The 25,279-nt window shown below is 40.2% G+C and overlaps 1 protein-coding gene across 3 annotated transcripts in view; it reads right to left on the reverse strand.

Annotated features, from left to right (window-relative positions):
• The window catches only part of PHACTR2 (phosphatase and actin regulator 2), a 131,155-nt gene that overhangs the window by 40,156 nt on the left and 65,720 nt on the right, over positions 1–25,279 (reverse strand). For all 3 annotated transcript variants that reach the window (XM_029962704.1, XM_029962705.1, XM_029962706.1), the window contains exons 2-3: positions 7,067–7,234; positions 2,259–2,339 (exon numbers count right to left, since the gene is read on the reverse strand). In XM_029962704.1, coding sequence (XP_029818564.1) covers positions 2,259–2,339; positions 7,067–7,234 — 249 coding nt within the window. The remainder of the gene's footprint in view (positions 1–2,258; positions 2,340–7,066; positions 7,235–25,279) is intronic.

Genomic DNA, 25,279 nt, shown 5'->3' on the forward strand with positions numbered 1-25,279 from the left:
CCTTGATGATACTTTACTCACTTACCCAGACTACCTCAGTTTGAGGGGTTTTTTTAATCCTGAAAAGAAGTTCTTTCTCTTCCCTATTTGTCTTCATATTCCTGAAAAGTGCTACATACATACCCTTGCTGGCTTATAGCTTTCTCTGTTCCATGCATTTTGAAGTTGCTGCTGATTTTCTTCTCTGGTAATTTCTTTCTACAGGATTGTCTTGCTGTCAATCCCAAAATTATGCAAATCTACAGGGCATCTCTTCTGATTTCTCCATTGATTCTTCACTAACTGTGGTGATTCCATTCCTCTTCCTTGCTGGGTCTTATCAGACTTGGATGTTTGGCACTTCCCTGGTTTGAACAAAATTATGCAGCCCCTTTCCTACCACCCTGGGTGCTCCATGGGTTAAGATGATTGTTTCACTGTAATCCACACACTAACAGCAACCTGATGTGTAAAAGGTAAGTTCTTCCTTCCTAACCTTGTCTCTTTCACTATATCTGACAGTTGCACTTACCTTACTGCAACATTCAGTTTCTTCAGCTTCTCTCTTCCAAATATTCTTAAATTCACTCTCTCCTCTCTGTCTCCACATGTGACACTGCCACCTCTTATTCATGTTTTGGTTCTGCAAACACCTCCTGCCTCCAAGTGGCACTTGCCACCTTCCAATTCTTCTTTTTCATCCCATGTGACACACTGTCACTTCTTCACACTTCTTACCTCTCACATTTCAAGACTCCATGTAATTTCCTCATTTAGTTTTCATCTCCGTACTCATTACTTCTAACTACCTTCACACTTCTCAACCACCTTCTTTCCTACCCCTCCATTTTTAGCACCTTAAAACCAATCCCATGTTCTTTTAAAATGGTCCTTAAAAATTATAATTTTCATCAGACATGAAGCACAATGTAATGAAGGGAACACAGATCAGACCTATATAGGAGGAAGAGGATAAAATCATTCATCTTTACATCCTTTTCTCACTTTGCTCAATCCCTGTAAGGAAATCCAGACTCCCATCCCCTTTTAAGGATGGAAGAGAGAGCCAAGGATACCTGTGACGAAAGCACTCATACTTTTGGCACAAATGATAGGATTTACATTCAGACTAACCAATTCGAGAAGCTAACATATTTCACTAAGTGAAATGCAATTTACAACCTTGCAATTTATTCCCAATAAATGCAATTTACAACCTTCAATGGACAAAGTCACGCAGCTCCCCAGTAAAGCATGCAGCAAAAACCACAACAAATTCTCAGATGGACAAATTGAGGTATGGAGAGTTTACATGTCTTGTTTTAAGACAAAGACAGCAGAGACAAGTGCAGAAGCCAGCTATGCTGAATGTCATAGTCTGGTAATTAGCCAAACACTGTACAGGCAAGTGATGCCACATGTCAACAAACAAGCCCTTTACTTCTAAGTATCTATGTGCACAATACAAAGCATACACATTGATACTTTCCTGATTCTTCAGATCAGACAGAATAACAGAATTTCTAGGAGAAAAATACTTTGGGAAAACATGGAGTTCTTAGACAAATGGTTTAATTTTAAATGACAAATGGTTTAATTTTAAGCTACAGAAGATTATTTTACTCACTTTACTTTTATTTAATCTAGATTTATAGAAGATGAAGAATATTAGAAAGAATACCACTACAAACACAATCGGATGTAGCACAGAGGTATTAACCTTGGCTTACTCATGTTTTTCAAAATACAGATTCTGTCTAATACCGGTTACTAAAATTAGAGCATTTCGATACAAGTGATGTTTTCCCCACGGTTTTATGCTTGTGCCATTTGTGAATGTGGTCTGTGTGATAGTGGTGGGATCCATATGATCCCAGCACTGGTACTTTTTGATACCTGAAATGGATTAAAATGGATTATACTGATTTGTTTGGGGTCCCAAAGCCTCTAATTTTTCAGCCAAAATTTCTCATTTTATATTTCAGTGACTTTAGACAGCAGACTTTGACTCAAAAAATAGGTTTATCATCACTTCAAAAGAATTCTGGCAAACTAGGAACCACAAAAGTCACATTATTCACAGGGAATATTAAAATACTTCAGGATATGACAGAAGTCAGCTGTTGTAGTTCTTTGTCAGCTGGCCAAAATCACCTCTCACACTCCTCAGTTTGTCTCCTCATACCTACTTATACTACATGGAAACAATGCAATAGTTGCTTTATCATACGTGTTTAGTGCTTAGTAGCTAAATTCTAGTTAATGTGTTATCATATCACCTTGCTCAGGCATTTCCTTCAGCACTCCCCTTCTTATCAGCTCCTCTCTGCTTTGTCTTGTCGAAATCTTCCTTTCCAACACTAAAGAAAAAGCACAGTTAAGAGTAGATTTATTCTCATACTGCTGATGCTTGTGAAAAAAAAAGTAGGAAAATATTTTTATTTTACAGAAAACCTGAGAAATCTGCTTCCTCTGATTCTGCAGGAGAAGTGGCCTGGGTTTTCATGGATGATCTCTGAAAATATCATCCCACAATTTCAGGCACAGAAAGTGGGGACTCGTATGATCCAATATCTTCAACTGAGCAAGGCTCCTTGAGGCTTCTTTTACAGCCAATGGAAAAAGGTACTTCCAGAGTGAAATTGAATTCATCCTAGAATAGCCATTTAACATGTAAAAGCACCTCTTTCCCACTGACTGGGCAGACCAGCTCAGCTAAGAGATACCTCCATCTGCTTTGTAGAAGTTTTGAGTTGCGAGAGACAAATCCTGCTCAGAGCAAGCAGCCTTTGTGACATGCAAACTGTTTTAAAGGAAAGAAAAAAACAAACAACAAAAACAATCTTTAACAGAAGTCAGAAAGTTGTGTTCTAAAAGGAAACAACATCCTCATCAATGCTGGTGGGCTTTCATGGAAAAAAATGCAGCATCCTGTTTTTAGGTTAAAAAAGAAAAAGCAGCATACAACACACACACACACACACACAAAAGACTGTGACATGAATATTATGTTTATTTCCCATGGGAAAAAATGCTAAATAGTTTTACAGAGAAAAGAATTTATAGATGTCAAAACAGAATAGCTCCACACTGCAGCCCAGCCCCAAACCAATACAGTGATCTGGGAGATCATTGTTAAGATCCATGGGACCATGGCGCATGGCCCACAAAATGTGAGCATCACTTGTAAAATCTCATCTTCGCTGTTAGGAAAAGCTAGTCTCCCATCCTGATTCTGTTTACATTTGGACATCAAAATCCAAGTGACGTTTGCAGCTCAAGCTGAGGGCATGCGGTGAAGCTTCAGCCATGTTGGACTTCATCCTATTAATGCTATGGGATAGGGTTATTTATCTCATCAACTAATTCAAACACTCTCTAGGGTCAGTCTAATTGCTGTATGCAGATTAAATACTGCAAGAAGTATTATCAATCTCATTTGTGCCAGCCCAGTTGGAGTGAATTAGCCATACAGTGAAGTGACAGCTCCTGAGAAAGCAAGGAGAGAGGCAGTTCAGGTCTTCTAAGAAAGCTACCCTCCATGCATGGCAAAACACCTTTCCCAGCAGCAGGTAACTCAGGCTGCTGACACAACCAGGCTGGCTGACCTCACGCACCCGAAGGCATCCCTGCTCACAGCTTCCCACTCCCCTTCTCTGCCAGGGAAGGGGATGGTTGAACAGAAACACAGAATGGTTTGGGTTGGAAAAAACCTACTTCCAATCCTCCTACCATGGGGAAGGCCACCTTCCACTAGACCAGGCTGCTCAGAGCCCCATCCAACCTGGCCTTGAACAGCTGCAGGGATGGGACATTTGCAACTTCTTTGGGCAATCTGCTTCAGCACCTCATCGCCCTCACAGTAAAGATTTTCTTCCTAATATCTAATCTAAACCTGCCTTTCAGTTTAAAGCCATTACCCTTGTCCTACCATTACATGCACTTGTAAAAAGTTACTCAGATTCTGCACTTCCCAAATTTATAGCACCAGGTTTATTTCTCACACTACAAAGTTCAGGGATGCAGCAACTGCTCAACATTTCTGTGGCAAAATAGCACCAATTCCTGGCAGAAGAGCTGGAGGCAGTAAACATTTTGACCAGCCCAGTTCAAGCTACTCATGTCTGTGAGATCAAGAGCTCACAAATGCAAACAGTACTGGCCAAAGAACATGTAAGTTGGCATTAAGTCTGTGTCTATATACTCAGGTACTTTGTGAGATCTACCCATTAAAGGTCAAACCTCTGCCGCATTCAAACTGCATTTGACAATATAAAGGAGCCCATGAGTGTGGCTATAAACTTTTGCAGTATAAGCCAGCCTACTTGGGGAGAGTGTGGTAGCAGGAACTCTGATCAGGTTAGACTGCCTTGGGTCCCAAACCTAAATTACTCACAAGTTCTTCCAGTTCTTCCCCACTATTTTTTAAGGTTTATGCTTTGCAACTGTGTGTCACACATTGGCACGGGAGCATGCCCTAGTCTTGCAAAGAGTTTTTTTCATGTCAGGGAATGCTCAGTCACACAAAGACTCTTTTAAAAGACAATGGAAGTCATGAAGACAGAGGACTACATGGGCAGGTATGGATGGAGTGTCTTAGTCTTTCTAAAAAGCAGATGCAAGCTGAATGAAATCTCCTTAGAGAGAGCCCCCAAGGAGGAACACTTCATGCATACACTTTACACTTGTTTTCTTGCTGGCAATATAAAAATTCTTTTATTATTCTTTCAGCATTACAAGTATAATTTAATTACTACTATTTTTTCTCTCTGCTTCCTTTTTAGAACTGTTTTTTGGTGACAATGAAGTTATCTCTCATATACCTATTTGTGGGACAGTCGAATGACTCTTGAAAACAATAATTCTTCTTCCATGAAGCTTAAGAACATCGAATCAGACACCCCCCCCCATCAATGTGCCTCTCTAGTTTTAAGGATATTTTTTTTGGTTCTACAACACCGAATTAACAACTGTATTGAATTAATTATCAAGGAAAATGTCAATCGGCATTAAAAGACATAAACTCCTTATACTTTTACTGAAAGACCTCAAAGCATTTTATAAATTACGTAGGTTTCATAACATCCCTGAGACATAACTATCTCCATTTCACGGATTAGAAAATTTGTGAACAGATAAGAAGCTTAAGCCCCAGTCCTCCATCATCTAAAATGCTAGCCATGAGTGGTATTTTTATTTAAACTGGTTAAGCTCAATTAATTCAGCTTGAAAAGGTAATTTATTTTAAATATTATTTGGCCCGTGGAAAAAAAAAATTAGAAATTATGCTAGTATTCACTATGAGTATCATAATTTTAATTCCTACGGCGAAAAAGGCAAAATTTTAATTTAAATCAAAGTCGCCAAAAGTATGTGTTCCTGTATAAGAGGAATGAGTAGCCTGTCAACTTAGGAACTTATACTGGGTGCTATTTAGCCAGCATGGACTCATCGTTATAATTTATTGATGATTACAGACTTTAGATCAGGCAATATATTTCACATTTATACAGTTAAGTGTATTGTACCATCTGCACACCCAGCAACCATCATTCAAACATCTCCTTCCCTCCCTTCCCATCCCCTCAAAAGAGTCTGCTTAGTGATGCTCAGCAGCTACAAACCTCAGGCAGTCTTAAAACCCGTTCTCTGACTCAAAGAATACTGTGAGATTCTGGATATTTTCCAGTATTTAGTTTTGTTCTTCTAAGAGAAGCTTGAGATAATTCCACTTATTAATTTTTCTCTGACCTAGTAATAGCTAAAATTGCCTTCTGCTCCCTGTCTGCATATACTCTTGTAGCGAAGCTTTGAAGTGGCATCTACTTTGTGCCAAGACACAAACTGCTGCTTTCCTTTCCTTCACAGCAAAACATTGCAGAGAAGAGAAACTCTTGAGATGATACCATTTTCTGTTTAGTTTTACTTAATTTTGAAAGCCCTCTAGGCAAAAAGCATACAACCAGTGCCCAGAGAACAGACTTTCTGAGATGGAGCATGGAAAATATGTTGATAAAGGAAAAAATTTGAACCATCGTTCCCACATCAGCACAGATACTAACATCTAACATCTAAACTTCCATTATTTTTTTTATTTTTGTGGTATTTGCTGCTTATGAACATCTTTCGGTTGCTCATAAGACAAAAAGCACTCTAAGGTACATGGCCTGGCAAGGCTGTAGCAAGAACCTGTTTTAAAAAGCCTATTGAAAACCCAGAGAAAGCTATAAGAGTTCTTTCCAAAAGCCTACATTCTGTCTTAGAAGAAAACTCATTTTTCAGCTGCATACAGACTTATCAAGTTGTAGCCCTGTTAAGAGAACAGGCAATAAATGAGGATCATCATCCTCTCTCCCACAGTCTCAGGCCAGGAAATGGGCTTCCTGCATATAAGATGCACACACACATACACACAGCCCCCGTTTGGTAATGTAAATACATCTCTGATGGAGTAGTCTGAGGAAGAGGATATCCTGTAGAATTTTTATTTTGTATGGATGTCTTCCCATTTCTCTCTCAAGTCAAATAAGTAAGTTTCTTCTCCTGTGTCAGTAAGCACGCAACAAGGGGCAACTTGCCACGTAAACGCGTCATCTCAGCCTCCATTGGTCCTGGGTCTATTTCCTCAAGAAACACGGGGAAAACTAATTTTTTCCTCCCTGAAATTACCATCTGAGGCAGGATGGATGCAATCCAAACTACTTTTCATTTTAAATTCCAGCCTCACATGAATAAGTGACCTCACACACAGTTTAAAAGTAAATTGCTATCTTGAGGGATCACATCATCATAAACAAGACCAGCAAATTAAGTACTAGCAAGTAACTAAGAAGGCACTTTTGAAAAAGCTGATCTTAATTTCTTTGTGCTTAATTTCCTCCTTCTGTAAAAGAAATAGGAACACATATTTTGCCTTGGTATTATAAGAATTAATGTGTCATTCTTGTAAGACTGCCAAGGATCAAACTGTTCTTCTACATGTAAAATATCATGCCTAAATAATCCCTGCCACCTAACAAGCTCAAAGAGCTCTGCAAAACCATCATAGCATTGCCTACTATTTGCCACCAAAGGGCCATAGACATACCTGCTGATGTTTCTCTGAATTTGTCACTTGTCTTCTTCTTCCGCCATTTCCAAGGTTTAAAGATTTTGCCAATGTTGGAGAGTTTGCCCTTCCTCTTGAAGGGGGGAGTTTGGGATCCTGGGGCTGGTCCTTCTGAGTTAGCAATTGAAGCCTTGTCCAAACCATCAACTGTATAAAGAAGAAAAGTAAGGGTAATTGAAGGATGGAAAACAAAATGGTACCCCAAAACTAAACACCTCCACTGTCAGACTGCAACAAGCTGTGTGTGTATCTGTGTGGCTTTTTTCCTGTTCCAGAAGTGAGCCAAGGGGCATCTGATCTCAGCCTGTGGTCACCAGCCAGTCCCCACCCCAGCTTGCCCTGGGCTTCACTGCTTCTCAGCATCTCAACTGCAGCTGTCCAGAACTTGCTTCTTGTGATACACATCTGGCACATTTGCACAGTCCTGTGGTTTTCCATCACTACTGGAGAATTTCTTTCAACATATATTTGGGTGACTTTCTCCCTATCCTTGGTAAAGTTGAATAACTAGCTATCATCACACAGAAAACAAAACCCTTGTAATGTGAAAACATAAACTATTTTTTGAATGAAACAATTCCTTTCTTAAACAAGCTCTAAAGTTAGCTGTTCTGGCAGTGGAATGGAAACAGGTCTGTTCGATATCCCTGGTAATCAGTCATTCACAGTGCAGCCTGCCATGAGTCAGGCTTCTTATTAACAAAATGTATTTAACAATAAGCTTTTGAACTGTAGATAGAATTTAAAGAAGGATTACTTTTCTGCAAAAACATACTGATTGATATGAAAGCCAATATTTATCATCAATGGCTCTAACATCAAGTTTTGTGAACCAAATTAAGACTCATTGCACAATATGCCATAGCATACAGTTAAAATAAATTTCCTAGATATTTTTGAGACATCTACTATCATTTATTTCTATTTAAGAACTAGAGTTTCTTAAAGTGTTCCACTTGTAGTCCTGCAAAGACTTCAAATGTCCTGAATTTTACTCATGTGAGCACTGAAGTAACTGCAATTACTCACAGACATTAAATTAATAATGGGCTTAACTGTTTGTGGCATACAGGCACTGTAATTGCTTTCATTCATCTAAACATTCTAATTATAGTCAATTCAGAACAGAGTTGATGCTACTCTGAACAGTAGCAATGATAATCATAGATCATTAAATCAGAAATTCTATTGAAAGAAAGAAGTATCAGTGTTCCCATTTTACAGATGGAAAATATGAGGCACAGAATTGCTAAGTGCTTAATTCTGTGTTTGCCAAATGGCTTCCTGAATCCTGGTCCTGTGTCCTAGCTGCTAAAAAGATATATATTCAGCCACATAACATCATGGTGCAATCAAATTCTGTTTCTCAGACAAATGGCATTTAATGAGTCCTATATTTGTCCTAGGCTTTAGATTGATCCAGGATTCTAGAAAAAAAAAATCTTTTCTATGAGAAAGCTGATGTAATGCAAACAGAGTCCAAGGAACTTTATTTCCAGTGTTTCGAAACAAAGTATGGGAAGAAAGATCCATTGTATAACCTCACTGAAGTCTATGAAGTTAAAATCAGAGATAAATTTGTATGAGAACAATAGCATTTAAATCAATAAATATGAACAAGCTATACCATAAAATTTAACAAATTCTGTACTGCCTGAGAGATGGAAAACTTTCCCAGGATAAATTACTGTTAGTCAGATATAACAGGGTTTAAAGCTTTTCTTACCCAGCTTTGGGTATTTTCTGGTTCATAACATGGAGATAAGATAGAAGGAAGGCATGCAAGTGGATTTTGAATGTAAACCACCAAGATTTTGCTAAGGACTCGGCTATGTTTACCCCTTGCAGGAGTACAAAATCCCAGCTTCCTCACTTGTGTGCCCTAGACAACAAGTCAATCTTTAGGGCGGTTTAAGCTAAAACTCCCTTAAAATGAACCAGCTGCCCCCCTACACACCCTGAGAAGCCAGGCGAGAGGTGAGGGATGAGGAGAACACCAAAGGTAGTGAGCAGCTCTGTAGAAAGAGAGAAGCATAAGACACCAGAAGGAGCCCTGCAGGGATGCCTTGCCTGAAATTAGGGATTGCACTTTTGTCTGGGCTTACAGACACTGCCTATGGAGTGCAGTCCCCTGTGGAATACAGAAGCCTCTGCTGGAAACTATCGACCTAAGGGAGAAGTACATTTACTTGAAGGGTACTTACAAAGACAAGAGAGCAAAATTTATCCTAGCAATTCCAGTTGACATAAGAAGGAACAAGGGCCACAGCTTGCAACCAGGAAGAGTCAGGTGAGAGGTAAGAAAAACACTTCCAGGAGGTGGGTGGTACAGAACTGGAACAGGTCCTGGGAGGCTTTGGAGGCTCAACCAGGCAAGCCTCAAAAGCTCTTTCTGGGGCTGACCTCACCTACACTTTGAAACAGTCCTGCTCTGAGTGAGGGCCTGGACCAAGTGACCTCCTGAAGTCCCTCCCAGTCAAGATTCCCGTGGGTGCTAAGGGATGCGGACAGACATGGTTCCTCTGTGAAATCTGCACTAGTAAACCCAAACAATCAGAAGTGAAGTGGTGAAGAAAAGAGACTAGGATCAGCTGGCTGTAGAGTTCTGTCCTGGGACAGCAGCCAAGCATTATCTCACTGGCAGAAGCAGTCTATCAGCTCAGTAGAGCGAGAGGCTACCTACCCCTTGAGGCAGCAGGACAAAACCCATGTTCTTGCCTCCGATGGCTTAAAAAGGCTGGGCTAGTGGTGTGAAGAGCCTGCATCCTGGTGATAGACAGCACAGTCTTACAAACACTATAACACCAATATTTTCAAATCGTTCTGAGTCATGGAGTGTAGTGTATTGCAGGCAACCACTTCCACAAAAGCCTCATCTAGATTTCTTTCTCCTGTGTCTACCAGCAGAAATGGAGGAGGATTAGGGCTCCAACAGCTCCCCACAGAGACATATGGATTTGTATCAGTCCCTGCTCTGCCTTCTACTGAAAACAGAACTCCAAAATAATGACCCTAGCTACAGAAATCTGTCTGCTTCAAATGAGCTAAGACATGGAACTCATGGGGAATAATTCTGCTCAGAACGACTGAAACTTTTGAAAACAGACTTCAACATTAACTACTTCTGACAATAAAAGATGAGGAGTTGATTTATAAAGCAAGTTCAACAAATGCTCACAATTGGGAATTTACTAATCTACTGGCACCTTGTAGCAGTTCCTTCATTTGAAAAAAGGACCCAAATATGTATCTAGCAAGGACTAATAAGCATAGCTAAGTATCACAGACCGATTTCAGAAATAATGTAAGATAAAGTAACATTTCCAGGAAAAAGAATTTATTTATATTCAAAAGCACATATATTACATGTATTACAAATATATTCATAAGGTAGTACATTTTACCAATTAATAAATTACTTAGAAAAAACCGCACAATTTCAACAATAATGTTTCAGAGCATTTATGGAAAAATCTTTACAAAAGCTATTGCTCTTCTTCTTTGAAACATTCAGCAGGAAACTAATGTTTAAGATTTACACTATTTGCTTTATAGGTCATGTACTACTTAAGAATAAAGCAGTGTATTTTTCACCTCAGATTTTTCACCTCAGAGAGCTTACCTACATTCTATTAATCATTATAAATGTTACACATATTCAGAGATGAAAAGAAACATCTTAACTTCCCACCACAAGGAGTCTGGTCACTTGTGTTATTCTTTTATTTTTACAGTGTCTTGAAGTCATTCCTTCTTCCACCATCTCCAAAAAGCCAATGAGTCCTTCACTGCCTTCATTAAAACTTCATTATTAAGTTAGACATTAGGACTTTTGACTATACTACCTACATCGTTTATCCAGTCCTTTGCCCTAAGTGAAGATTTTACATCTGAAGGACATAACGCGTACATAAGGATAAGAAGAAGTCCATGAATCATGTACGTTGATGTAACACAAAGAGGAGATCTTGTTGTAAAAGACCAACAGCAATGGTAACGGAGACACCGAAAAGCCAAATCATGCCACATGAGCCATAAGTTAGATGACTAGTTTAATTATATTATTCTTGTCATAAAGACTCTGCAGATCCTGCAGTAAAAAACACTTAGGACTACATAGAAGAAAAGAAATAAGGCAGAATTTAGGTGCATATGTCAAAAGTTTTGCTATTAGGAGTCTGAAAAATTCTCACCAAATGCTCCCTGACTCTGAAGGTACAGGTGCCATTAAAACTATCTGAAGTCTCTGCTTTTCTGTATGCAAACAGCATCCTATACTGAAATTTCACAGCAGAGTGGTTCTGGTGATGAAGGCAGTCTGGGAAGTTTCTTCCTCTGCACTTTCCTTCCTGATCCTAAAAAAATATGCCATCTCTTCAGTTGTAAAAATACAGCTGTTCATTGGGTTTCATTGCAAGTAGATCTCTGACTGATACAGACCAAAAAGGCCTCCCCCTTTCCCTTTTTAAAAGTTTTTAAAAATTTTAAATCTGAGCTTTTTTAGTGATCAAGCCTTCAGCATAGTCCTACAAACATTTGCAGTGTCATGGTTGGGTGAGGAGCTGCTGCACAGGGCAGGAGCTGGGGACTGAACTGGGCAGACAGCCTAAAGAAGCTCTGCAGTTGCAGCCAGGGTAGCAGGACATTCCAGCCATGGACCCAACAGTGCTGCACAGCCAGGCATGTGCCCGAACGTGGATGAGCCCACAAAATAAAGCACACTTTTGCCTAGAGCATTCACAGGGTAGGTGGAAGACTTGGGGGTTTCCCCCTTCCTGAATAAATAGTGTTGAAATGTATTACCCTTCACTTGAATCTGACACTAAAAAAGAAGTATTACAGGATTGTAATGCTATTAAACCTTAAGAACAGTTACTCAGAAGTATTTGTTCAGAAGTATTCCTTTCTTCTGTCTTTCCACTCACCAGCACCCTTCTACAGAACTGATCTCTAACCCTGCTGGAGCACTGGGATATACATTTAAGGGATTCTTCTCACATCAGGGTTGCTAAGTACAAGACAGTACCAGCAGAGCTACAAGTTCTCTTTCCCCTCTGTACTGCACCTTTCATGCTGCGTTTTCTTCTCCCACCCACATCTCCCAAGGCTCACCCGCCTGCACTGCAATTCTGCTCTGGATCCTTGTCATACAGCAAGGTGTAGAATGGTCAGATGAAGGAAAGGTCTGCCTCCAGCCCCTCCTCCTCCCCAGCGCTGGACAATACAACCAAGAGGGAAAAAGGCACAGAGTCAAGTGCTCCACTGATATCAAGGCACTAAGGTAGCATTGGTGCCTAATACTTTCACTAGCACTGGTTCTCTTGCAGTAGTACCATGGTATCACCACACTATCCTTAAAGTGTGTGAGAAAAACCTTTTTGTCCTGTCAGAATACAGGTGACTCAGGGTATTGCCACATTTAACCATAAATGAATTGAGAAATGCAACAGAAGATGCCATGGCCCCAGTTAAAAGCTACATTATGTGTGGATTTGGATCTGATTTCTGTGCTTATTAACTACCAGTTAGCTAGTACAGTTATTTTTTTCTCTTCCTTTCAATGCACCTTGCTGCCTTGCAGGGATGCGCTGCAAAAGTCATCTTGGTTTATTGAGACCTCAAAACCTCTTCTTACAGTGCTATGAAATTCTATACTGTCTTGCCAAAGGGGCACAGAGTTGGATGTCATGGGTTTTATGCCAGCAAAATCAACATGTTTATGCAGCTGCATATTATCCCCAGTTAGCAACAAGAACAATAAGTCATCAACTTGCTAGAGAGTATGATAAGCTGCTTATTCTTGGAACTTATTGGCAAAATTCAAGATACTGCATGGTAAAATGTTTGATGTGGTCATTAAAAATCAGAAGTCATTCTGACACTAAAAATGTCATTTTCAGTATGGATCTCAAATTCTGTAATGTTCTATCTATTTTTTCTGACCAGAAACAGATGGAAAGATGGGTCTTTTTTCTTTTTCCCGTTTTTGTTTTGTGGTTTGGGTTTTTTTTTGGTTTTGCGTTTTGGTTTGGTTTTTTTTAAATCTACTTGGAAGGGGAAAAGTGCAGCTAATCCCCAGTGGATAAACTGGCAAATGGAAGAGCTATAATCTACCTCCAAGCAGCACAATGACTTGGCATCTGCATGCTTGTGCCTTGCCATACATCTGGAGTTTAACTTTGGAGAAGCTGTCATGAGCTAATTAACTTGATTGTGTTTTAATTAAATGAAAGGAAAAAGCTGAAGTTCAAATGTAGGCAGCTGAAATGTAGTTTCCATATGGAACTGACAATATCGCAAAATGTTAATTGGACCTCCTGCTGGCAATGAGCTAAACAGGCTGGATAGAGGCTACTTCATAGGGAGGATTGCTGCTGCCCTGAAACAGCCAGAGGGAATCCTCCTGGAAAAACTACAGCGGGGATGAATATGACTGTCTGCATATCTCCAGGTTTCTACAAGGATACACACACAAATGCCTTTTGAGTTGTTGGAGTCATACTTGGATCAGCAGTGCCAAATATTCCAGAAAGGGCTTTGGGAGCCCAAACCCTGTAACTCCCATATCTCCACAAGCAAAATGTTACCTCGCTCCAGAAAGTCAAACACTGCAAGGGTGAAAAATTAATCTCAAAAGGCCATATTCTGTTCTGCCCCTGTGATGAGCCACTACCTAAGCTCCGAAAAGAAATTAAAAAAAAGGTACTTACAAGGGAATGAGGGAAACCTGTGCTTCTCCTGAAAGCAATAGCATGGATGCCCAGGGGTCCATGTTTCAGACAAAAAGCCACGTGGCTCAGAGGGATGCTCAGTCACACTGACCTCTTCTACAGTGTGCAGAGGAGGAATATGACCAGAATCCCAAACAATGATGCATTTATTCTAGTTCTCACTCTCTCACCTGCACAGCTGGGATTAACTGGCTCAGGGCCTGGAAAAGCTTGTTTAGCTATCTGTCTCTTAGGCAGGATGCCCTGCAAGACATTGATCCCCAGCAAGCAAGGGGGGACCTTACCTTGGCCTCCCCCTACCTTTCACAAGACATACGACCTAAAACAGTGTTAACTTTACTGCTTGAGACATGCTTGCTGCATCACTGGGGTAAAGCACAAAGAAACTCTTTGCTTTGGAGTTATCTTAAGTGTTGTTCTTTTTTTTTTTTCTTAACATAATACCCACATCAGCTTAAGTGCAGTTGGGCAGTTTGTCGAGTTACAGGCTATCACATTAGTTACCACATGTTGTCTCTTGCTAATGCAACCCAAATGCAGATGATAACACACTTGTAACCTGCAGCTTCACTGTTACTTCACAGTACAGTTACTTCACAGTTTTCACTCCCACTGGGTTAATTCTAAAGAAAATAAAAAAGGGAAGTTATGGTTGTAGAGCACTCTGTAGAGACACTGGAAATGCCACAGGCAATAAAGCCAGTCAGGGCTATCCAGCCTTACTAAATTACACTTCTCATGCAGGAACCTGCGCAGAGCTCTTTTCTGCTACACCTACACTGGCACATGAGCTGGGTGGGTTCTACAGCACATTAAGCACTGCAGTTATACCACCTCTCTTCTCATCTATTTTTTGAGTCAGAACACATTAGGGATTCGCTTCAGGTCTGAATAAAATTAAGGGCATTACCTTATGTCTGCAATATGCCCAAAAGCATGTGTTTGTAAATTAATTATTTAGATTTTGGCATCATGCAGTCCTTATTAGAACACCTACACAACTTTTTCCTTCTCTTCAATGAAATGTTAATTTCCATCCTTTTAGCTTTCTACAGAAGTAAGCAAATGCTCAGCCATTCTGTTACAGAAGTTTGAAAGTGATCTGGCTGAAAATCTTCTTGCTACCTCCTCTGTAACCCTGAACACAACCCCAGTCAGAGGGAAAGGGATCATGGGTTTAATGCAGGCTGTTTATTCCTTCTTTTCTCAACCTCAATACTTGAGCAAAAAGCAGCAAATGGAAAGTTTCCAGACAGTTACATTTTCCAGATATATGAAACATCAGGCCAAAGGTCAAAGCAACTCCTCCACAAAAACAGGGAAAAAAGAAATCCAGGCACAGTAACAGATGTGGGACAAAAAACAACTAAAAGCAGTATAAATAAAAAAGCAACCAAATTACTTTGAACAGTTGAATACTGAAAATGAACACTTCTTCTGTTATTAAGGGATATTGTAATATTAAGGGATATATCTCCTTGAGGTCAAATAGTATGTATTTCCATTTATAGCTTAATTATTTAATTTTTTTTAAATAATTTCATAATTTCACGTAAAAGTAAGATGCATGTACGCATCTTATTAAGTTCTGTAATGACATATTCACTGGCTAAAGGACACAGCTGCTGATCCTTCTCTGATGCCTTTCAGACACCCCTCCAATATAGCTGGAAACATGGGAGGCATTTCCCTGAAGTTCCCTGGCTATGTCCCCAGAAGCCATTGCCACTACCAGCAGAGGCAGCATGCAGGTATAGTTTTACAGAGATGCTGCCCATACAAGTGGGCTTCCAGTCATCTCAGCATGTGTTTTCACACCACCATGGTGGAAATATCAGCTGAACCATCAACCATGCTGGTAACCATTTGTAAAGCTGCATCTTATCACCACAGTGAGACAAAAGAAAAACCACCTTTTGCCTGGGCTTTTAAAACTGAGTTAGGTCCTACTACTGACATCAGAGGGCCAGGCAAATGAATTTGCTGACCAGACTGGGCTGGATAGTGTGCCACTGAGCTAGGGCAGGAAGAGAACAGGAGTGAATGAGAGAGAAGCCTGAGAAGAGAGGGAGACTTCTGCTAGGAAGCGATTACCCAAGCTCACCACCAGTGGGTGCAAAAGATGCTCCGACCCCTTCACCATATCCAGTCCTAAAGCAACGACTACGTGAAGTGCTAACATCAGCTATTTTCCTCTTCAACAGGAAGGGAAGGAGATACACATCTCCCTATTCCATCCTATCCCACTCTATCTCATTACAGACTACCCAGCACCCTTGCTAAATACAATTCTGTATGAACATTACACGTTTTTACCTTTACTATTACTATCTTGAACCAAATCTTTCACAATTAACATTGTGTTTACACATCTGAAAGCAGGTTTGGTTTTGTGGACTCCCATCCCAGTGCTCCCCTGCTCTTAAGTACTATGACGAGGAGCTTCTGATCTACAAATAACAGAATGTTTATGTACCCAAAACCTTAGGAGTAATTTGATCAGTCATGTAATTAAATCCCTGGGACGGGACAGTCCAGAGCTCACTGTGCTGCCTTTGAAGAGCAACATTTTCTTCTGTACTGGCACCACTTCAACACCTTTTTTCTAGTACAGGAAACAGCATATTTCACTTGTCCAAATGCGTGTAAGGCAAACCCAAAGCAAACAGTCTCTGTTTATGACCTTGCTGGCCTCAGAACCCCACCAGGGAGGTCAAGGCTTTTTAAACCCAACTAGCAAATTTCTGATTGTTGCTGTCATTGCAAATGTTTGTACAGGCTTTTAACTCTGCCGCCTTTGTAGAGAAAACTGTTTATTTTTAAGTTCAGTTTTTAGCTGTCTTTAAAATGTTTGTCTTTGTTGCTAGATACCAGCTTGGATAAACAATAATAATAAAACTCCAAAATGCTCAGAAGAACCTATTAATGATTACATACAGTTCCTCTCAGTCAAAATGCCAATTTGTCAACTCTAAAACCACAGCCTGTAAAAATCATTCATATCATTCTATGCCTACAATATCACAATTCTGAATACAACCTAAGTCATCTTCTTTGCTATGAGGAAATGGGAGTTGCCAAGTTGCAGCTGACTTTTATTCCGCATCATGTTTCATTGCTCTCTCTATCCCCAGCCACACTGCAAACAGCTGTTTTATTCCCTGAATCTTGTTCTTCACTAGCGCCAAGGTGGGGAAAATCAGGCACAAGCTGACATATTTGTCAGCCTAGCGGCCCTTCCTTTACCAATTTAAACTTGGACACTCAGGGGCAAGTAAAAGGACAGGTCTGTGTGAATCCCAAAGATGGGATTCAGTTATACTTTAAAAACCAGTGTGGTCCTTTTCCTACACAATCAAGAAACAGTAATTCTGTCATGCAAGCTGATGGCACCACGAATCACTACAGCAAAACCCAGTGGAACTGTAGTACCATCTTCATGTAGGCTTGAAGGCTGTATTCATACATATTTTGGACTTCAGTTTTTCCATGGAAGCAGTGTTTATGGAAGCAATGCACTGGTAAACAAAAAACTTTAGTTGGAACAAATTACAAATGAGAAAATTGTTGCCCTTCAGCTCACTGCACTGGGATGCCGTGTTGGAGCCTGCCTGTTCACAGCACACCCCAAGGGTGCAGATACTTGTGGAGGTAGGGTTTGAAACCAGGATCCCACCTCCATGTGAGAGAGCCAGCAGTGCTCTCCCTTTAGGTCCAGGCACCAGCCCAGGACTAACCAAAGCTTGAAGTCCTCCTGGGAGGGAAAAGGGCTAATAAAAAAGGGGCTTGTTGAGGCTTCCAAAGGGGAGTTGTCATCTTGTTATCAGACAAGGCACTGAGAATCTGCTCTCCCAGCAGATTCTTTCCTTAGGGGAAAACATCAACTCTGTAAGAACATCATCAACATGACAGGTACATAATTGATACCTTCATTTCCCCACTTGCTTGTTTCATACTGTATGCGAGGTTCCTACTTCTCCTTGCTTTCTGTTAATAATGAATGACTGTATTATCCTGCTGCTTAAGAGGGCTGGCCATAGATCAAGACCTCTTTGTAACAAGAGCAGTACCAAAAAAACCCAGAAAGACCATTCCTGCTTCAGTTCTAAGTATAAAATGGAAGAGAACAGCTTGAACAACAGATTTCTGATTTTCATTGCCACCTGCTCAGCTGTTGCATTTTTAAAATTTTTTAGCTATCCACAAGTTTCTCTGATTTTGTTTGCATGTCCCTTCCTAACTTCCTCTCTCATTCAGACACTGACATTAAGCAATCATAAAATATATCTTTGTTGTCTGTAGGCTAAAATAAAGCACCAACTTGAACTTTTATGTGCCAGTTTAAACTGAATTGCTTTAGCTGGAGTTGGATGAACACCCCTTAAGCTGGAAAGCAATAAACAACAGAAAAAATACCAGACTCCATCTCCTCCCCACCAACGTGTTTCAGTGCTACACTATCACAGGGCCTAACAATATTCATTCCGTACTTCAGCACACATTTAAGAGTTCACATACAATAAGAGTTTCAAAGGGTGCCAGAGGAGATGCCTGTTTGCATGATGGGGGAAATCCAAGACCACTCAGTTATGCCAGCACACACCACTGCACTGCCATCCATTGTGGTTCTAAGGACAGTTAAGAGTTAGCAGTCGCTGTAGACCAGTGAGAAATTTTAAGCCTTCCAGTTACCATTAAGATGCTTTCAGGCTGATTGTCAATCAGACAATATATTGATTTGTTTACTTTGTAAAAAACCCAATACAGACAACAAAAATACTTTAGCCTATTTTAGCCAGATTAATGCTGACATCGGTCACTCCCACAGTATGGAATGACACACTTCACTGTATTTTGTGTTTCCTTTAAGACCTTTAAACCCTTAAAAAATTTAGTTTTCATTTAAAAAATCTTTTTATTATTCCTTGTTACTTTAGAGGTAAACCAGGCTATATGACTCTTGAGTAACTACAAGCCAGCATACAAATATGTTTACAAATGTAAACACTGACATGAATTACTTTAAAAACTGAATGAAATTGAAGCCATTCTCGCAATTATTAGGATTTCATTAATTTTACGATTACTAAATTCTGTGGTATTTTTATGAGTGCCATGAGCGTGTTGATACAGGTGAATTGAACACAAAAGCTTAATATTTAGCCATGTGCTTAAAAGTATATAATAACCTGATTAAAATAAAAAAGGTGGTGCAAAAAACCTGAATATGACTGGCAAGCCCTGGAACTATTGCTAGCAACTCCAAGCAGCACTGGAAATTCAAAATTCTCCTAAGTGTGTACAGCATCAGTTTTCACCAAATTCATCTTTGGCATTATTTAAGCTCTGTAAAGCTTTCTTTTTTAAACTACTACCAAATGTTTTCCTAGAGAGGGAACATTATGTGACTGAGTGCTCCCATGCTTCCAGCAGTCCCTGGGAAAGCGAGGCATTTCTTAGGAAAGCCCACAGGAATACTTCAGAAATTCCTGCTGGCAGTTTCTGCCTGTCCCAACTGTTTCTCATCCTCTCATCCCAGGCCTTCTGCAACTTGCACAGCAACTGATGCACCCAACAAGGGAGACAAAGGGATATTTACATGCTTATTTAATAATGAATCGATGTGTGGACATAGTCTCCCACGAAGTAACGAGCAAACACTGCTTCCACTGGTGATATTTCTACAGGGGTCTTTCTCTGAGGATTTGCCCAGAAGTGGGCAGCCCATCCTGGCAGCCAGGGCTTGCTTGGGTCTCTGCTCTTTCCACTCAGCACCCCCCAAAATGGCATTGCTGCAGGGATCCGAGGAGGAAAAGGAAAGCAGAGATCTCACAGATGATGGATGATCTTGTCCGCACGCTGGTGGGCACAGAGGGAATATTGGAGCCATAGGTAGGCAAACAGGAGTCAAACTCAGTCCCTGTGCCCGTCTGCAAGGCACATGCCAGTGCTACTCTGACATCACGGTTTGAAGCCTGTTCAGCTCCAATCTCGACCAAAGAAGCAGAGTGCCCCCCTGCAATCCCCACCAATTTACCTCCCCCAGAAAATACCTCCTGAAAAATTCTCCTTGTCATACTGAACAAAGGTTAATAATTATTCTTTCAAAGAGTGCCTTCAAGCAGCTCACAAACAAACGATGGCAACTTTGCCAAGCTTAGGGGAGCGGTTTTGACATTTTGTAAATGAAAAGAAGTGATAAAGGGTTCAGTCATTTTTCTTGACTTGAAAAAGGTTTGTAATTTCCCTTAAACCTTCCTCCCACTCTCGCTAACATTCAAGTACTTGGCACACATATTAAACATTTTTAGACCCTATGCTCACTTTTCACTCCAGCTGGATGCTGAAGTCTGGGAGAGAGCAGTAATTCTCACCCCAGGAGAGACCCAAAAAGGGACTGGTGCATTACACCACAGCTCCTTGCCCTGGGCAGGCATTGCCTTTCACTGGCTTTAATCATATGAGGGAAAAACCTGAAATCACGATGAAACATATAGAGGACACAATAAGCAAAACAGAAGATTTCCATAATCGGTAGGAGATTTTCTGCATAATAATACAAAAGCATAATACAAGGAATGTAGGTAAGCACAACAGTACAGCCTGACTCAGGTTTAAAAAAAATTTCTAGAAGAGAAACACTAACCTTCACTGAGTATTTTCTTGTTCTAGAAGGAATAAAATTTAACTAAATCAAGTGTTAACTGGCTCTTTTTTTTTAAACTCCTGTATAGGATTAGGAATAACATACTAAACTTGAACAGCATAGGTATGCAAGATGTACCTAACTCAGTTTTTTTGATAAACCTTATGACATTTCATGTATTTAGGCACAGTGGTCACTGGGAACCAGTTGTATAAGAATTTTCACTTAAACCAAAACTCTTCAATGTCCTGTTTGTGAACATGTATATAGCCCATATCAACAGGGCTGTAAGCAGCCTTGGCATTTTCAAGGCTGCCTTATAGTGTTTGGATGGGCATCAGCATGAAGAGGAGCAGCCTGGCCAAGCATCCAGCTGGTGATCCACTGCAAATTAGCCCTTGCCAAAGCGGTTCAGCAATGCTGGACCAGTCAACTAAAGGGACAGGTCCATGGATTATGTCAAGGTCCCAGGGGAAATGTGATCCTATTTCTGGTAACACCAGCTCTGAAGAGAATGAAGATCATTCTGATGTCACCTCAAAGCTTCCAATCCAAACAGCTCCATTACCAACACTGCCTTCCCACTTCAGCCAACCTCTACACTAACTTTAAACTTCTGTCTTTTAAACCACTTGGGAAGCAAAGGTTTAAGTGGACTTTTAATTATCTTTCATCCCAACACAGACTTCTAAAGTATAATTGAATTTTGTGGGAAGTTTAGCTTTGAGAAAAAGTAAGGAGAAAAAATAATGGATAACAAGGAAATAAAAAAAAGGATTACTATAGCACGTACATTTTCTTCATGCTCAGAGCAAAACAAAAGACTATATCTTAATTTGCTCGTGTGCTAGAAATAGCATAGTTTACCACTAATACTACACACTTCTACACAGACCAGTGCAGGAGCAAGGACCAGCATAAGAACAGGAGCCAGTGGCTAGGAATGTCCCCTGGCAGGAGCGTAGAGCTCACCCGGATGCACAGTTCCCTGCCTCAGCAGTGGCAGCATCCTGGGCTGAGCACCTGCTCCCCAGGGAGGCAAATGAGCACAGAAAAACACAAATACAAAATATTAAGTGGCTCTTGTTATTTGTGCAGAGGAAAAGTGCCTCATTACTGTAATACTCTGGAGTACACATCCCTACACGCTGGATTTAGGAAGGACCTTTGACTCCACATAATGTTTTAATAAACTCACCTATTTCACAACTAAAACAAGCCAGAGCTTAAAACCCAGAGCTAAATGTATAGTGCTAGAATACTGTCCTCCTTGGTGTGCTTTGGTCAAGCTGTTGAAAAGAATGTAATCTTGATTTTATATGAAGGCATAGTCATTTTTTTGGGCGTATCTGGATGTTGTTTTTATAAGTACAAAGCTACCTGCTGGTAGGAACAGGTGAGTAATTAGTGAAAATGCTGGAAGGACTATAACTAAAAAACATTATGTATGTTTTTCTGCAATGAAAAGTTCTCATCAATAATTTCACTGACATGCACTTGAATGCAGGTGGCTCTCATTTCAGGCAAATACCAAAACACTGGAGGAAGTGTAGGGCTATATCCACAAAACTGAAGGATCCTGTTTACTTCTTATGGTACCTACTCAGAACTAAGGGAGGCCCAGAGCAAGTCCCTGCTTTGAAGGGACTCAACCTACCCCAGACCCTAAATGTACCTTATTCTACTACAAGGGAGCTCTGGGGAGCATTGATCCACCTCTCATCTTCTCTGATGTCCAATGACTTCATGTACTCCAACTGCAAATAGTTGCTACTGCCAGAGCTCTGCCTTCTCTATTTTAACTGACACAACAAATATTTTGAAAAATTGTCACAGTTTTCTTGTGCTACAGAAATTTACAGCAAAATATAACATAAACCATAATCTGACACTAAAAATTTTTGCAAGTATATGTGACTCCACACATATGTGTTTGTCTCAGTGGGACCTCAGCCATAATTCTTGGGTTAGAAAAAAAAAACCCCATACCTGTAAATTTGTCAGAAAAAAAGCCACCAATATGATACCAACAATAATTGCATTGAGATAAACTAATGGTTGGCTTTCTCACCTAACCTCATAGCAAGCTACTGGGCTAGAGAGGGCTACTGGAAGTCCTCGTAGAAGACTTTTCACTTTGCTACCCATCTCCTTGAAGGGTCATCTCTTGCACAGTGTCAGCATTATCTCAATTTCCTTCCCTTCTCTCTCACCCGAAACATGATCCTTCTATCTCACCCTGAAAGAAGGACATTTTTTGGTTTGCCTCGAAGCTTCTTCTACCACTCCATATGTTAAAAAAATAAATTAGAAAAAGCCAAAGATGGTAGCTGCAAAGGTTGAATTATAAAGAAATACACAAACTAATACAAAATAAACCTCTCTACATTTATAGTTTCCCCTGCATTGACATCTGGATGTGCAAGTAATCATTCAAATCAGAAAGAATGGGCTCCATGCTGGTATTTTTTAATGAGATTGAACTGCCTAGTCTTTGCTTTTAGGAAATGCCTAATTTAATTAGCAGCACTGCATCTGTTCTTCCTTTCCTCTCCCCTCAATCTTATGTGGAATTTCCTGCATAAAGAATAAAAAAATTAAACTGAAAGGAAGAAACCTCTGGGCCCATATATACAGAGGATGTATAAATTCTTAGGGGATTAAAAAAACCTCATCTGTGCCACCAGACACCTCCCTGCTGACAAACGGACACTGGTCTCAGTTCTGCCCTGCTGGTATACATTCCCAAAACAAGCCTTGAGGGAAAAAAACAGGTTGCCAAATATGCTAACCAGTAATGATGTTATCTGCTAAACCACAGGCAGACAGGGGCTGAGGAGGCTGCTCCTCTGCAAAACCAAAAAAAACTGCTGTGGCTGTGGGATAACTCACTAGCTGTCTTCAGCTGATTCCTTTACCATGGTGAACTCACTTAACAAAATATTTTAATTGGTTTTTTGGTTCATCTCATCTTCTGGTGATATTTCTCTTCTGTGGTTGAGGAAACCCTGAATGCACTGCAGGCTGAGCAATAGAGAGAGATATGTTTTCTCTACAAACAGATCCCCTAAGGACAGCTGGTGGAAAAGTATAAACACAAAGATTCTCAGTTTGACTTCAATCATTTGTGCTCCCTTAAGTCCTTAGTCTGTGGCTTTCAGGTCTGACATGCTCCATCCGTAGCAAGGTGGGGAATAACAATCAGAATCATGTTCGCTCCGTAACACAACACAGTTACATGACAGTATCGTCCAACAAAAGGTTTTAAAAGCAGAGCGTCATAGTCACATAATTTCTGCAATGCTTTGTAGTTAACATCTCTTTCTTTTTCCCGCTGGCTCATTACTTTCTCCTCCAACTAAAGTATACACTATTTCTGCTTGGGCCTTGTTCTGGCTCTCGGGAAGCTGGCTTTATCCACAGTCTTAGTTGTCTACTTTATTGTTCACTCCCTTGCACAGACACAGTCTCATTCATGTCTCACCATCAGGCCTTACGTATTTCTTCCATACCCTATTTTTATGTGTCAAAAGCAGCAATATTTAAGTAAGAATCAATAACAGCATCATTTTTCCAAGAAATTAAATTAGGTGTCTTCTTATAAGAGTCAGACTAGCCTTCTAAAACTTTTCTTCAAGAATGTAAGCACAGGAACTAGTCTGCAATTAGTGCAATTGTTTTAAATCACATATGGATTGTTAACACTAATTATCAATACTAACATTTTCCTTCTATCAAGCACTTGAACAATTCATGAGAATAGGAGAATTATGCACGGTGGTATAATGTGTAGGGCAGGAAAACCACTACACCCTTCTCTGTATCAACATAAAAGAGGCCAGATTAGCAGTGCACTAGAACACTGCTTCACATTTTCAGAACAAGAATATTCTTAGCATCTGTGCCAAAATCAACACTTCCTTCCCTTCAGAAAAGCAATAGATCTATAAAACTCCAAGAAACAAACCAGTAATTCTCAGACACATTGAATGAATTTACAGGGAAAGAAACGCACAGCCAGTTTTGAATTATTAAGAATGAAATAAATTATAAAACATTATGTGTAATTTAAACATGCCAAATTTCTTGGCAATTAACTGTTGTTTTTTTTTTCTTCTTCTCATAAGGACTGCTAGTATCTAAAAATCATTTCCCACCAGCTTGCAGTGACTTTAGGTTGTAATGTGACTCAAATTAATTGATTGTATCCCACTAAATCTGTTCCATAAGCACACAATAAAAGTGTCATTTCTTTGTTGACTCATCCAGGATCTTGGGGAAAAAAAAGACAGAAAAGAAAGCCCACATAAGGTTAGTTTTCAGCCTGGGTGACTTTATCTTGCTTGTTGTGACATAAATGCTTCAGGTAAGTTGATCTCTGGGGGTTATAAGCAAGGAGAGCAATTGGGAGAAGAGTCACAAATGGGACCCTCCCTTGCTATTCAGTCACACCACATTTTTAACTCAGGATGCTGCTGTGTGACTGAACTTCACTGGCTTGGTGCCCAAGCAGTAGGAATCTCTGTGTGCCCCTTCAACAGTAGAGATGAGAGATCTCCAAGCCATGCTGAGGCTCACGAGGGCCTCATAGGCAAACACTGGCTAGGAGTATGTGGGCATCGCACTCCCTACAGTATTTGTAAAAGCTGACTTGGGGCACAGACAGATGTAACCTAGGGCTACATCACTGGGCTCTTCCATGAACTGCTATTCCTTTAGGCATCTGTGCAACAACACACACTGACTTATATTGGTAACTGGGATACATCAGCAGAAGCTGCAGTCTGCTGAGGATGAAGACACAGACACTGGCAC

Source organism: Manacus vitellinus, unplaced genomic scaffold, assembly GCF_001715985.3.
Source record: "Manacus vitellinus isolate BGI_N305 unplaced genomic scaffold, ASM171598v3 scaffold_4_pilon, whole genome shotgun sequence".
NCBI lineage: Eukaryota > Metazoa > Chordata > Aves > Passeriformes > Pipridae > Manacus > Manacus vitellinus.